The 12,447-nt window shown below is 38.5% G+C and overlaps 1 protein-coding gene and 1 long non-coding RNA gene across 2 annotated transcripts in view; one reads left to right on the top strand and one right to left on the bottom strand.

Annotated features, from left to right (window-relative positions):
- The window catches only part of LOC119889684 (myomesin-3-like), a gene marked incomplete at its 3' end in the record, with an annotated part of 22,405 nt that extends 13,822 nt beyond the window's left edge, over window positions 1-8,583 (bottom strand). The window contains exons 1-2 of the mRNA XM_038700469.1: window positions 8,440-8,583; window positions 6,347-6,473 (exon numbers count right to left, since the gene is read on the bottom strand). Coding sequence (XP_038556397.1) covers window positions 6,347-6,453 — 107 coding nt within the window. The remainder of the gene's footprint in view (window positions 1-6,346; window positions 6,474-8,439) is intronic.
- An 895-nt stretch (window positions 8,584-9,478) lies between these two features.
- Window positions 9,479-10,500, top strand: LOC119889683. Its single transcript, XR_005442137.1, has 2 exons — window positions 9,479-9,792; window positions 10,249-10,500. It is a non-coding gene; the product is annotated as an uncharacterized LOC119889683 (long non-coding RNA).
- The last annotated feature ends 1,947 nt before the right edge of the window (window positions 10,501-12,447 follow it).

Raw genomic sequence — 12,447 nt, 5'->3', positions numbered from 1 at the left:
GATCACCTTTCTTTCCCATTCTGACATTCAGTTTGGAGTTCAGGAGATTGTCTTGACCAGGACCACACCCCTAAATGCATTGAAGCAACTGCCATGTGATTGGTTGATTAGATAATTGAACAGGTGTTCCTAATAATCCTTTAGGTGTGTGTGTGTGTGTGTGTATATACGCACGCACGCACATATGACATTAATAGGAACAGGAACATACACACACTTGCACTCACGCAAGCAAACACTTTGGAAAGAGCTGATACTGTTACTTTGTGCAGGAGAATTAGGTTGTGCATTTATGCGTTTATAACCAACAGGCTTCCTCAAAATATTAACTTGGTGTTATTAGGACATAAAAAAGGGTAGAACTTCTGAATGCACTGGATGATCTGCCCTCATTGCCATATGCATGTCAACAACTTGTATGTACTTCTATAACTGTGTACAAACTAGAAAAACCAAACTTGGTAGCCGAAACGGTTTTCTTCTTTAGTAGGTTTGTTTGCCAAACCTACCCAGAGACCACTTTATGCGATCTAACATGAAGATAAATTTGAGTGTGCTCCCACTGAGGATGTTCTGCGTATAAATTTCACAATGCACCTGCTTTCTCTCTCTCTAACAAAGGGAGTGTTGAACTTTAAGATCGGTTGAACTAAGCTTGATGTAGTAATTGCTTATTTTCATCATCCCTAAGGAGAAAAATTGTCTAATTCCCTTTATTCTGCAATAGAGATTGTAGACCCACAGGTTAGGCTAATTTAATAACTCTCTGCAGCAGAGGGGCTGTGAAAATGAAGGCAAATTTGACTTGAGACTATTAGGGCAGAACCAGAAGTGATTTATATTGGATCACATTGGAGTCATCTGGGAGCACTGGTGAGCCTGCCATCATTTTTGCAACTGGACAGTTCTACTGCATGCGAGTGAGCGTCTCCAGGTGTGGAAAAAGTATTATGGAATAAGCTACTATTACATTGCTGATATTTTACTTGAACACTTGTAAAAACCATCCTTAAGTTGGCAGGAAATGGGTTGACTTACTAAAACATTTTGAGGTAGAATCTAACATCAAAAGAAACAGAATAAGCCTTGGGTGAAACTCTGCTCAAGGTTCATTTAGTAGCTGTTCTGGAGCTTTCTATCATGCCACATAATAGAAGTTCAATTGCATTTTAAGGACTGCTGTTCCCAAAGTCGGCAATTGACTTTGACCATACCATCGTCCCAGACCTCACTCAAGGGTAAAAGTGGCGCCAACTCTTCTGTCACACTAAAATAAAAAAAATAAGCTGCCTGTTTCTTATTTTAATCTGACGGGTTATTTATTTTTTTATATATACAGTGGGTACGGAAAGTATTCAGACCCCTTTCAATTTTTCACTCTTTGTTTCATTGCAGCCATTTTCCAAAAATCAAAAAAGTTCATTTTATTTCTCAGTAATGTACATTCAGCACCCCATCTTGACAGAAAAAAACAGAAATGTAGAAATTTTTGCAAATTTATTAAAAAAGAAAAACTGAAATATCACATGGTCATAAGTATTCAGACCCTTTGCTCAGTATTTAGTAGAAGCACCCTTTTGATCTAATACAGCCATGAGTCGTTTTGGGAAAGATGCAACAAGTTTTTCACATCTGGATTTGGGTATCCTCTGCCATTCCTCCTTGCAGATCCTCTCTAGTTCTGTCAGGTTGGATGGTAAACGTTGGTGGACAGCCATTTTCAGGTCTCTCCAGAGATGCTCAATTGGGTTTAAGTCAGGGCTCTGGCTGGGCCATTCAAGAACAGCCACGGAGTTGTTGTGAAGCCACTCCTTCGTTATTTTAGCGGTGTGCTTAGGGTCATTGTCTTGTTGGAAAGTAAACCTTCGGCCCAGTCTGAGGTCCAGAGCACTCTGGAAAAGGTTTTCGTCCAGGATATCCCTGTACTTGGCCGCATTCATCTTTCCCTCGATTGCAACCAGTCGTCCTGTCCCTGCAGCTGAAAAACACCCCCACAGCATGATGCTGCCACCACCATGCTTCACTGTTGAGACTGTATTGGACAGGTGATGAGCAGTGCCTGGTTTTCTCCACACATACCGCTTAGAATTAAGGCCAAAAAGTTCTATCTTGGTCTCATCAGACCAGAGGATCTTATTTATCACCATCTTGGAGTCCTTCAGGTGTTTTTTAGCAAACTCTATGCGGGCTTTCATGTGTCTTGCACTGAGGAGAGGCTTCCGTCGGGCCACTCTGCCATAAAGCCCCGACTGGTAGATTGCTGCAGTGATGGTTGACTTACTACAACTTTCTCCCATCTCCATCTCTGGAGCTCAGCCACAGTGACCTTTGGGTTCTTCTTTACCTCTCTCACCAAGGCTCTTCTCCCCCGATAGCTCAGTTTGGCCGGACGGCCAGCTCTAGGAAGGGTTCTGGTCGTCCCAAATGTCTTCCATTTGAGGATTATGGAGGCCACTGTGCTCTTAGGAACCTTAAGTGCAGCAGAAATTTTTTTGTAACCTTGGCCAGATCTGTGCCTTGCCACAGTTCTGTCTCTGAGCTCTTCAGGCAGTTCCTTTGACCTCATGATTCTCATTTGCTCTGACATGCACTGTGAGCTGTAAGGTCTTATATAGACAGGTGTGTGGCTTTCCTAATCAAGTCCAATCATTATAATCAAACACAGCTGGACTCAAATGAAGGTGTAGAACCATCTCAAGGATGATCAGAAGAAATAGACAGCACCTGAGTTAAATATGAGTGTCACGGCAAAGGGTCTGAATACTTATGACCATGTGATATTTCAGTTTTTCTTTTTTAATAAATTTGCAAAAATTTCTACAATTCTGTTTTTTTTCTGTCAAGATGGGGTGCTGAGTGTACTTTTTTGAACTTTTTTGATTTTTGGAAAATGGCTGCAATGAAACAAAGAGTGAAAAATTTAAAGGGGTCTGAATACTTTCCGTACCCACTGTGTATGTATATATATATATATATATATATATATATATACATATATATATATAAATAAAAATTATTATTTGGAGAGCTGTTCTGGCTGTTGCATTTTTGCAGTCCAATTTACTGCTGTTGAATGTTTGTCTTTCATGCCACTGGTTGACTGGAACACCTCCTATTTACTGTACATGACACTTTACAATAACACTACTAACCACAAACTAATTGAACTGCAACTGTACACAAAGTTGACTTCATTTATTCAATGGCCAACTCCACCTGTGTGTGTGTGTGTGTGTGTAGGGGGTAGGGCTGGGCGCCATTTAAAACACTTATGATAAAATCTTTTTACAACAAGTATTCATGAATAAAATCTTTTAACAACAACAACAAATTGTGTGCTAATTTGTTCGCGATTCAAGTTAATTAAATCAAACTTTTATTGAACATTCGTTCTATTGTTGTTGAGTAAATAAATAATAATATATCATGATAATTATCATTATTTTATTGCCCAGCATTAGTGTATGGTGGACAATCTATCCATAATTTTATTATCCTGATTGTCCATACTGTAGTTTTACTATGTTGGTGTATTCTGTACATGTTGCATCTATTGCAGGTCTGTCCGTCCTGGGAGAGTTTTTCCTTTTCTAAATTGAGGGTCTTAGGATAGAGGGAGTCGTATGCTGTGCAGATTGTGAAGCCCCTTGAGGCAAATCTGTGATAATGGGCTAAAGTGTGTCAAGTGTGCATGTGTATAGTCACTCCTGAAACATACTGAAAATTCTTGTAATCCCATGTTAGATTAAGCTATTGCAGGGAAACCGTGGAATACAGCGGTTTAGTATAGTCAAACATTGTGTTCATGTGTAAGTTTGGGGTTGGTTGAGATTGACTTAATTTTACTTATGCATATTTGTTGAAAAAATATATTATCATAATTGTTTTGAATGTTCAAGTGATCAACTGTTTGGCAAGTGTCATGTTCCGACCGTAAAGAATAGCTTAAAACCACAATTAACTGTTTTAATCTGTTTTCACTCAACAAAGAAAAACAGTCTTTCAACTTGAAAGATATCATGATTTGACATTTATCGTGATAAATATCAGTATTGAATGATTTTAACATCTTTTATCGTGATGACATTTTTGGCTATAACGCCCAGCCCTAGTTAAGTATCAGGACTTAATCCCCCAATAGAGGTACCTTACTACAAGACGCTGACTGTATGTGATAGCTAGCAGCTATCACCAGTGGCCCATAGAGCATACTTAAGTGAATGCAATGTCTCATTGAGCTTAGAAGAATTTGCCTGCCATATGTTTCTCTTGAATAAATACTTAATGTCATCCTGCAACTGAAAAAACCAAAAACAAATCAGCTGTGATCAGTCAAGACATTAAGCAACATAATCAGATTTACTCACTTTATTATTTATAAAAGTGTGAATTTTGGGCATAAACTGTAAACACCACATAAGTAGTTTGTTCATATGTATATTATATTTTAATGTGATACATTTAAATGTTCTCTGCTGTATGTAGGTTTGTTGCAAAACATTTTCAGTCTTAGCAATAAAATTAAGATGTTAATTTTACATCCTAGTTTTTGTCTGTTTTCTTACATCTGTTTATAGATGATAATATACACATAATTTAACTAGGTTTCAAGAGTTTTTCTTTTTTTCAGTTTAGTTGCCTTCCTTGCCATTTTCTTTATTAGTACAGAGATTATTTTCTCATTTTGTCTAATTTCAGGAGACTAATTTCAGAAACATTGAAACAAGAGATACTGCACTGGAATAACACTGAATTATCTCAACTCATTGACAAAATGTTCCAGTTTTAATTAAAATCCGGGTTAAGGGCTGAATATGAGACTTGATAACTTGTCCAGATGAACATTGTTTTTCAGTGTGTAAAACACCTCAAGCTGCTTCTAAATAATACTGATTATACAACTTCCTTGTAGCTAGAAAATACAGAAGCAGTGTTGTCCCAAAGGTGAGGGAGAGCGTGTTTGTGTTAAATAGCTTGCAGTTAGGATTCCCAAACTAAAACATGTATGACATAGGTGTTAAAAATAATGAGCCAATGTCTTGTCCTCCCCAAAACTCAGCTTGTGTGTGTCATTGGCTTTTGCACTTGGTCACCATAAATCCATCAACAGTAAATCCTCTAAAGTTTTAATTGGAAGCCCAGACTTTATTTTGTATTACTTTATAAAAGTTTTCTTAAAGTGTTGCTTAAAGGATAAGGCTGACTATATTCTATGTTTTTATTACTTTTAACAAATCTCACCAAAACCAATGATCTGTTAATCTGTCTCTCAATACTTTCCAACGTCCACAGCCTGTGTGTAACACTCCGTAAGCCCATTTGTTCCTTCTGAATATGTAAATCTTAAATAACAGGTCTTGAATACAGAGTTTATTTATTTTTTTACTCAAACAGGGGACTGTTTTCAGCTGCGTATTTGGTGCACTAGTGAGTATTTGCAAAAGGACTGTAAATGTGAGATTTGCTGTAAGTGCCCATATTTATTGCAGTGTAGGAACATCACCCATTTTAATGATGAAATTCGCTGATATGTTCATTAATACTTTTTGGACAATGGATCTCTACGGCGCACAGGAATACGCCATATCAGGATATGGCTATGCAGGCAATATTTTAAATTTTTACAATTTAGAATCAATTTATGGTTGGATTTGGTCTTTTCACTGGATTTGTTGACAATAGGAAAACCATAGAATATCGCCAGCCTCATCCTTTAAAAATAACGAGCATTCTAACAAAAATAATTCATCCTCGTTTATTTCTGTATATCATCATATAATTGTTCTATCAGTCATTTGCTTTTTGTAGCATAAAGGAATCTACAAACTGCATCTCATTTTCCAATTCTGTTGTAATATGATAATGGTGAAACAATATTACTTTCCTACTCCATCCTACTGTATGTCAGGCAATTGTGGAATGTAACTAACTACAAGTCAGTACTTTACTTTCCAGTGTTTCCAGTTTGTGCTCTTTTATAGTTCTACCCCACTACAGAAATAGTCTACTTTTTACACATTCAAATTTATCTGACAGCTATAGTTACTTTTAAATTAGATTCAACATTAAAATCTAATATTTTAATATGGCTTATAAAATATAACACATTGTAAAGATTAAACCAGTAGTTTCCAACCTTTTTGGCTTGTGACCTCTTACGAAAAAGCAGTGTGTAGTTGGGACCTTATGTCACATTTCGCACGTCTTTCACCATAGAGACATTTCCCATTTAAAACATTTCATATAGTTAATTTTAAATAACAGTTTGGGGCCAAAAGACATAAAATTATCTGATATTTCACTGAACAAAGAACCAAAAAATTATGTCCAGAGAACATGTTTGCACCTGGAAGTGAAGGTCTTCTTCTTTATCTGGGAGGACAGTCGCATGCTGTGAGACATCTGGGACGACTGCTCCTCCTGCTCTCGCTTCATCACCATCCTGGTTTCCATGGTAACTCCCCAAATGGTACCTGTGGAGGCAGGGGAGGTCAGGAGGGAGGGAGGGAGGATGCAGAGGTGTGTAGGAGGCAGTGCCATTCGGAGTCAGTGGAAGTCAGACACTTAAAGCACTGTGTAGCCCTGACCAGAAACATAGCTACTTTATGTTTGTAAACAGTCAGCAGACACTCATATCTGGAGCTGCTCAAAGCGGTATGTTTCACATTGAATGCAGATGAATTGCCATATTAAGAGCCACTTTACACTGTGGAAGCTTCAGCCATGGCAAGAGACACAACGATTTATGTTGTGCTTTGTATTCAAATGGGACCTTGTACTTACATGTCTAGTACTTTGCTTAGTTGAGGTGGTAAAGTCATGACTCTTTCATATCATGGTGGTGCAGAATTGTGAATCAGCCGCCAGCCTCATCCCTAAAGAATTATAATTGAACCCAAGGGATATGCTAAGGTTATGCAAAATGCTAGCAGCGTCATTTAGCTGTCTGATAGATTACTGTTATCTGCAGAGGCACAAGTCTTCTGATATTTTGAAATGTCTTGGGACTAGTAGCAACCCAAAGAGAAAGTGGAGTGCTACTATTAACATAATGTTTATGAATCAATATCAATCTTGGTTCAAACTTGTGTCAGCGTCCTGACTTCAATTTCCAAAAGAGCTCCAAACACACCTAACATAAGTGGGTTACAATTCAAAATGTCACTTTGGGGAGAAAAACTGGTGTTGGAAATTCAATAGTCAGCACTTTGAAAACAGACAGTCTTTTAATATGAAGCTATTTTATTTTAAGTAAACAGGGCTGCAACATGATTATTTTCATTGATTATCCTGACAAATTATCTTTTCGGTAAATGGGTGGGTCTTACCTATTTTGAAATGAAATACTTCAAATCATGAAAACTGCTGTACATTTCATGTATTTTTGTGTGTGTGTGGTTTTAGGCGTAGGTGTGGAGAAAAGGTGTTTCAGTCCCACGTTTAAATGAATTACCCCTTTTGTGGGTCGCAGAGCCACTAATAATTCATCAGTTGAGGTCTGCCATGCCATTCCCCACACCCTGCCCATCATTAATCATTTGGCTTCTTTGGGGAAGAGAATGCAGAACCTACCCAACAAACAGAATCAGGTCACGTCTGAGTGATGGCTTCATTCACCCACTCCCAATAGCAACCACCTGTGTTAGCGCCATAAACAACCGTAATTTGTTATTTCTTCTTATCATCTTCAATTACATTGTGGAAAACTGCAGCGAGTTAGCTAACAGGCTAATAAGCTAGCGGGCCAGCTGATTCCCCTGTTGCTCTTTTTGTGGCTCACTGTTGCGCAAGGAGGGAGGTTTGTTTGAACACTGTTAATTGAAGGTCAACCTCTGGCACATTAAAATTGATCAGTCTCCATGGGTAGGCTGGGATCCTAGGCCCCAGGGGGAAGCAGAGCAAAAGCAATGCAGCGTTCTTATTTACACACACTGCAGTTTTCAGTCTCTGGAGTGAAATGAGTGCTCAGTTTCCAGGTCTCTGATAACAAAAAAAAATATAAACAGAGGAACAAGGGGACAAATCATTTACTATTCTACTCGTTGACGGTGGGGAAGCGTTGTCTGTACAGTACAGTAGCTTGCTTTATGCCATCCCCAGAGAGTTATTTAAAGCTCCATCCACTGAGGCCATCAAAAGACAAGACCATTAAGAAGTTCAGCTAGCTGGAGAAACAAGAAAAGACTCTCAAGAGAGACAACAATAAAAATAAAACCTTCCTGACAATACAAATAAATAATAATAATTAACAGATTTAAGAAGGTTTGGTATTGCTGCACACAGTGGGTGCTTTTTACTCCTACATAGTGGTTTTATATTCATTGAGGGTTGTCATGTATTGATGCATCAATAACCTGTCTTACCTGATGAAAGGCAAAAAAGCCAAATGTCATTTGTGCTAGATTTAGATGAAGGCTGAGTAAAGGAAATCCCACTCACGCTTTCTTTAAAGAAACAGGTGATGTCCTCTGGATGTCAAAGCTTTATAGAACCGATATATCTCACTTCCTTTTTTGTCTGCCTGTCTGTCTCTGTCCTTGAAGATCTTGTTTAGTACTTGTCCTCTCAGTATCACCTCCTACTATCTGTCTGCGTCTACCTCCCTCTCTCTCCTCTGTCTCTCTTGATAAAGCGCTGAGGGTGACCCTGAATGCGTAGTGTCCTTCAGTGCCAAGAATGTGGACAACACAATGCTCTCTCATTCTTAAGTTGGTAAATATAGACCAATGACACCTCCCTTATACACTACACTCCTAAAAGGACACCGCAAAACACACACATAGATACAGATCCTTGTCATGAGCCAGATCGATCTGCAGGCGGCGGTACAAGTGACTAAGGGATGACCAATAGCTCCCTGGACAATAAAAGAGGTTGGCCCAAAATGACCTGAGCAGCTGAAAGGAACAGCTGGAACAGCCTCAGGAGAACAACTGGCTGTGGTGGAACTATAAATGTCTGCTGAATAACTGTCACTTAAAGAAATCTATATTTATTTCAGCCCTCTCTGCTCTATCCCACCTGGGTAAAATAATACAAAATTAAAGGCTGGGAAATGACAAACAGGAAGTCACAGGAGGATGAGGACTATGGACAGAGATGGAAGATGCTGACACAAAAGGAGAAAGGGGAAAGGAGCAGCTGTTAACTAGAGATAGTTTGAGAGTGGGAGTCTAACTATTTGGCTCAGTCTGACATTGGACTTTGTTTTTTAAAAAAGCAAGAGGTTAATAATGATGGAGACAACACCTGAGACTCCCATGTAAATCTCCTGTTATACTCCACCTTCCATTCTACTTCTATTTCTGTATCTCGTCCTTTCACTGCTCTATCATTTCTCCTATATTTCCTGTAATGCTCCTCCATAGGATATAATATTTCTTATTACTTGAAGGATGCCCACTTGTTTTTTTTTTGTTTGTTTTTTTTTAATTTGTACTTATCTTGTGTTGTCATGTTTGTTTGGTTTTGTGTGTGTGTATTTGTGTGTCCAGTGGTGATGACTGATGGGGATGAAAAGCACACAGGGGCATTGAGGAAAGAAGGCATCACTCAAGCCCACAGCATTGGATGGAAGGATGGGGGTTATTTATAAGCGTTTAGGGGGCACACCTGCCTCTGGAATATCACTACACAATACCAGCTACTGTTGCCAGGCCTTCACTTCTCATCATACATCAGCAGTGACTGTCAGACTAAGAATAACTACTGGAACAAAGCAGCTGAGGTCCACCTTTTATTAGTTCCTCTTCTTTCGGAAGGCTCCTCAGCTTCCTGCTCTACCAGAAACATGTCAGTGTTGTCTTCTATTTCTTACAGTGCTTATATTTGAAAGTGGGGTGCTCCTGTGTTTTCTTCAAAGCTCTGAGACAATAGAACCTTTTTAATATTTTTACTTAGAAGTAGTGCCAGGCCTGAAAATTTAACCTGTACAGTCTGTTTAGTGCCTGATTACTTTAGATCTCTAATGCAATTCAATTTGGGTGCACTTCCCCAGAGCACCTGAGGCACAAAATATATAATGAGTTTGTACTTGTGCCAGGTGAAACATAAATGGCAAGCCAACAGTGAATAAATATTTTCAGCACACTCAGAATGACTTATCATGTTTTATTAATCATTAATGCTAATTCACAATTCATGCTTGCTCTGTGCCTTTACTTGCATAACTTATGAATAAAAACCAGAGCCAATGTGACAAACATGTATTCCCTGTTGGATGTTCTTGCATTTATCTGCACCTCACAGATGCAGAGGATATCAAAGCCTGTAATGGATGAGTCGCTGTGGAGACAACACACTGTGGTATCCCAGATGTATTCATCCGGGGCCCTTTGCAAGAAACACGTGAAAGAATTGGAGGATGGTTTAACAACTTGGAGGGATTGACATGTATAACTTGTTGGCATGCCTACATCTGAAATATTTTATGCAAGGATCAGAAACATCAACCAAAAAATAACTTGTGCAGCTTTGAATAAAGTATTGCTCTTACTGTAACTGCCAATTTAGATTTGTATTTCCTTGAACTGCTGAACATCTCTGGGCTTGCCCGAATTGTGTTTGGTGAGTGCAAGTGTGATTTAAAGTGTGATCTTGTAGCACAGTAAATCCCTACACATCCTTTTGTTAAAATGACTCTGAGTTTATTGTTAATGTTTTCCCCCTGTGAGTTTGCAGCTCACGTTTACAGTAAATCTGGTATAACATGAGCCAGAGGCCAGGATGTGAAGGGAAATCAGACATTTTAATATTGTAGATATAGTATGACTTTCTTTGATGTGGGGTTCTTTTTCATGTTTTTGACAAGCAATCATAATATCACAATCTTTTTGATAAATTATAAATATGTTTTAATGGATCTGACATTTCTGTTAAGCATATCCTCTGACAATTGAGTTTCTCTTAGCATCACTTTATTATTTTGACATCTCCCTTACCTCCCTTATGGGCAAATAACACAGTAGCCATGGAGATCTTATACTGAGATGTCCATACATCATTATACTGTGTATATAATGATAAAAGTGAAAATACACTTTTGGTTTAGAAAGAAAATGTGAGGTATCTACACAATATTGGCATGCTCAGGCTGGACTCTCTTCTTGGTTTTCAACAGCCATCTGTCAGTTTCTGAGACTGAAGCAATCATTGTTCCTCAGAGAACTGACTTGGTGGAAACTAAATATAATGAAACTTTCTTTTCATCTTCTCACCTACTAGTGACTGAGCCCAGAATAGAGCTTAATGGACACCAAAGTCTCCTGGATGATCCATCATTTCCTGGCCAGCCTTGACAGCTGTTTATTGTGCCCTTTTCTAATCAAGGACCCATTAAGAGCTCATTAGAATGCAAGAGAGGAAAGGGAGGGGGTGGAGTGATTGCATCCAATTACATACTTCCATTCATCAAGTGATTTGGTCTGAGAGAGAGAGGTGCCTTTTCAAATGGGAATTCCAGAGTTAAAACAAATGCCATGTTTATTGTGAAAGGACAAAATACTTCAAATGAAATAATAAACTCTATATTGATGTAAAAATGTATCTCTACAATAACTAATCCCCAATTTCACTGCTCGTGCCTAAACACCAGTGTTAGCTGACAATTGCATAGTTATAATGAAATCATAGTGTGGGCTCTCAGCTAGCTAACATCAGCTCATTTTAAGTAAAAGAAATGCTAATTGCGAATCTCTGAAGGTAGGAAAGATAAGTGTATTAAAGCAGCTGGATAGTAAACTACTGACCTTAACCTGCAGCATCTCCATTAGCGTGTGATGCACCGGACTGGATGCAGACAGACAAGGCGTTCAACTAACGTCGATGTTAGGAAATAGTACGGTCCATTTTAGGAGTGTCTGAAATAGTATTTCAAGATTCTTGAATATAAAGGCATGAGTACGGGAAATATATTGTAATATTTACAAATACAGGTAAGAAAGACAACCTTGAACTGCTGGTTTTGCCTCTTTTGGGGGGGGGGTCCAGGGCTTAACTAGGGGGGGTCAGACTCCCCAAATCTTCCCCGTAATTTGAACTATGGGTGTGATGATACAACAAATTAACGGTTCTGTTCAGACCTTTGATTTTTTAATTTTTTTTGAGGGGGGGCATTATTATTATCAAATATTATTATTATTATTACTATATTTTGGGTTAATTAATGTAGTCGAAGTTGCAGGAGTGATCATTCAATCATGGCTTGACAAAAATAGTCACGTGACACACAGCTGGAAGACAATAAAGTTGGTCGAAGGTGTAATACTATACAGCTTGCACTAACTTAAAAACTGTCTCGGATCTGACTTCGTCCTTTGTTTCAGAACCGTTACAGCCCTAGTAAACATAGGACAGACTGTTCTTTGGCAGTCTATCAGTAGTCACACCTTTTCTTTCCATTAACTCATGAGAAGATGAGACAGTCAACAGTCAAAAAGTAACTTCATG

This window comes from Micropterus salmoides, unplaced genomic scaffold, assembly GCF_014851395.1.
Source record: "Micropterus salmoides isolate LMB-PRFRI ecotype aquatic unplaced genomic scaffold, ASM1485139v1 Ms_hic_scaffold_591, whole genome shotgun sequence".
In the NCBI taxonomy this organism is placed as follows: Eukaryota; Metazoa; Chordata; class Actinopteri; order Centrarchiformes; family Centrarchidae; genus Micropterus; species Micropterus salmoides.
This window is presented reverse-complemented; position numbering and strand designations above follow the sequence as displayed.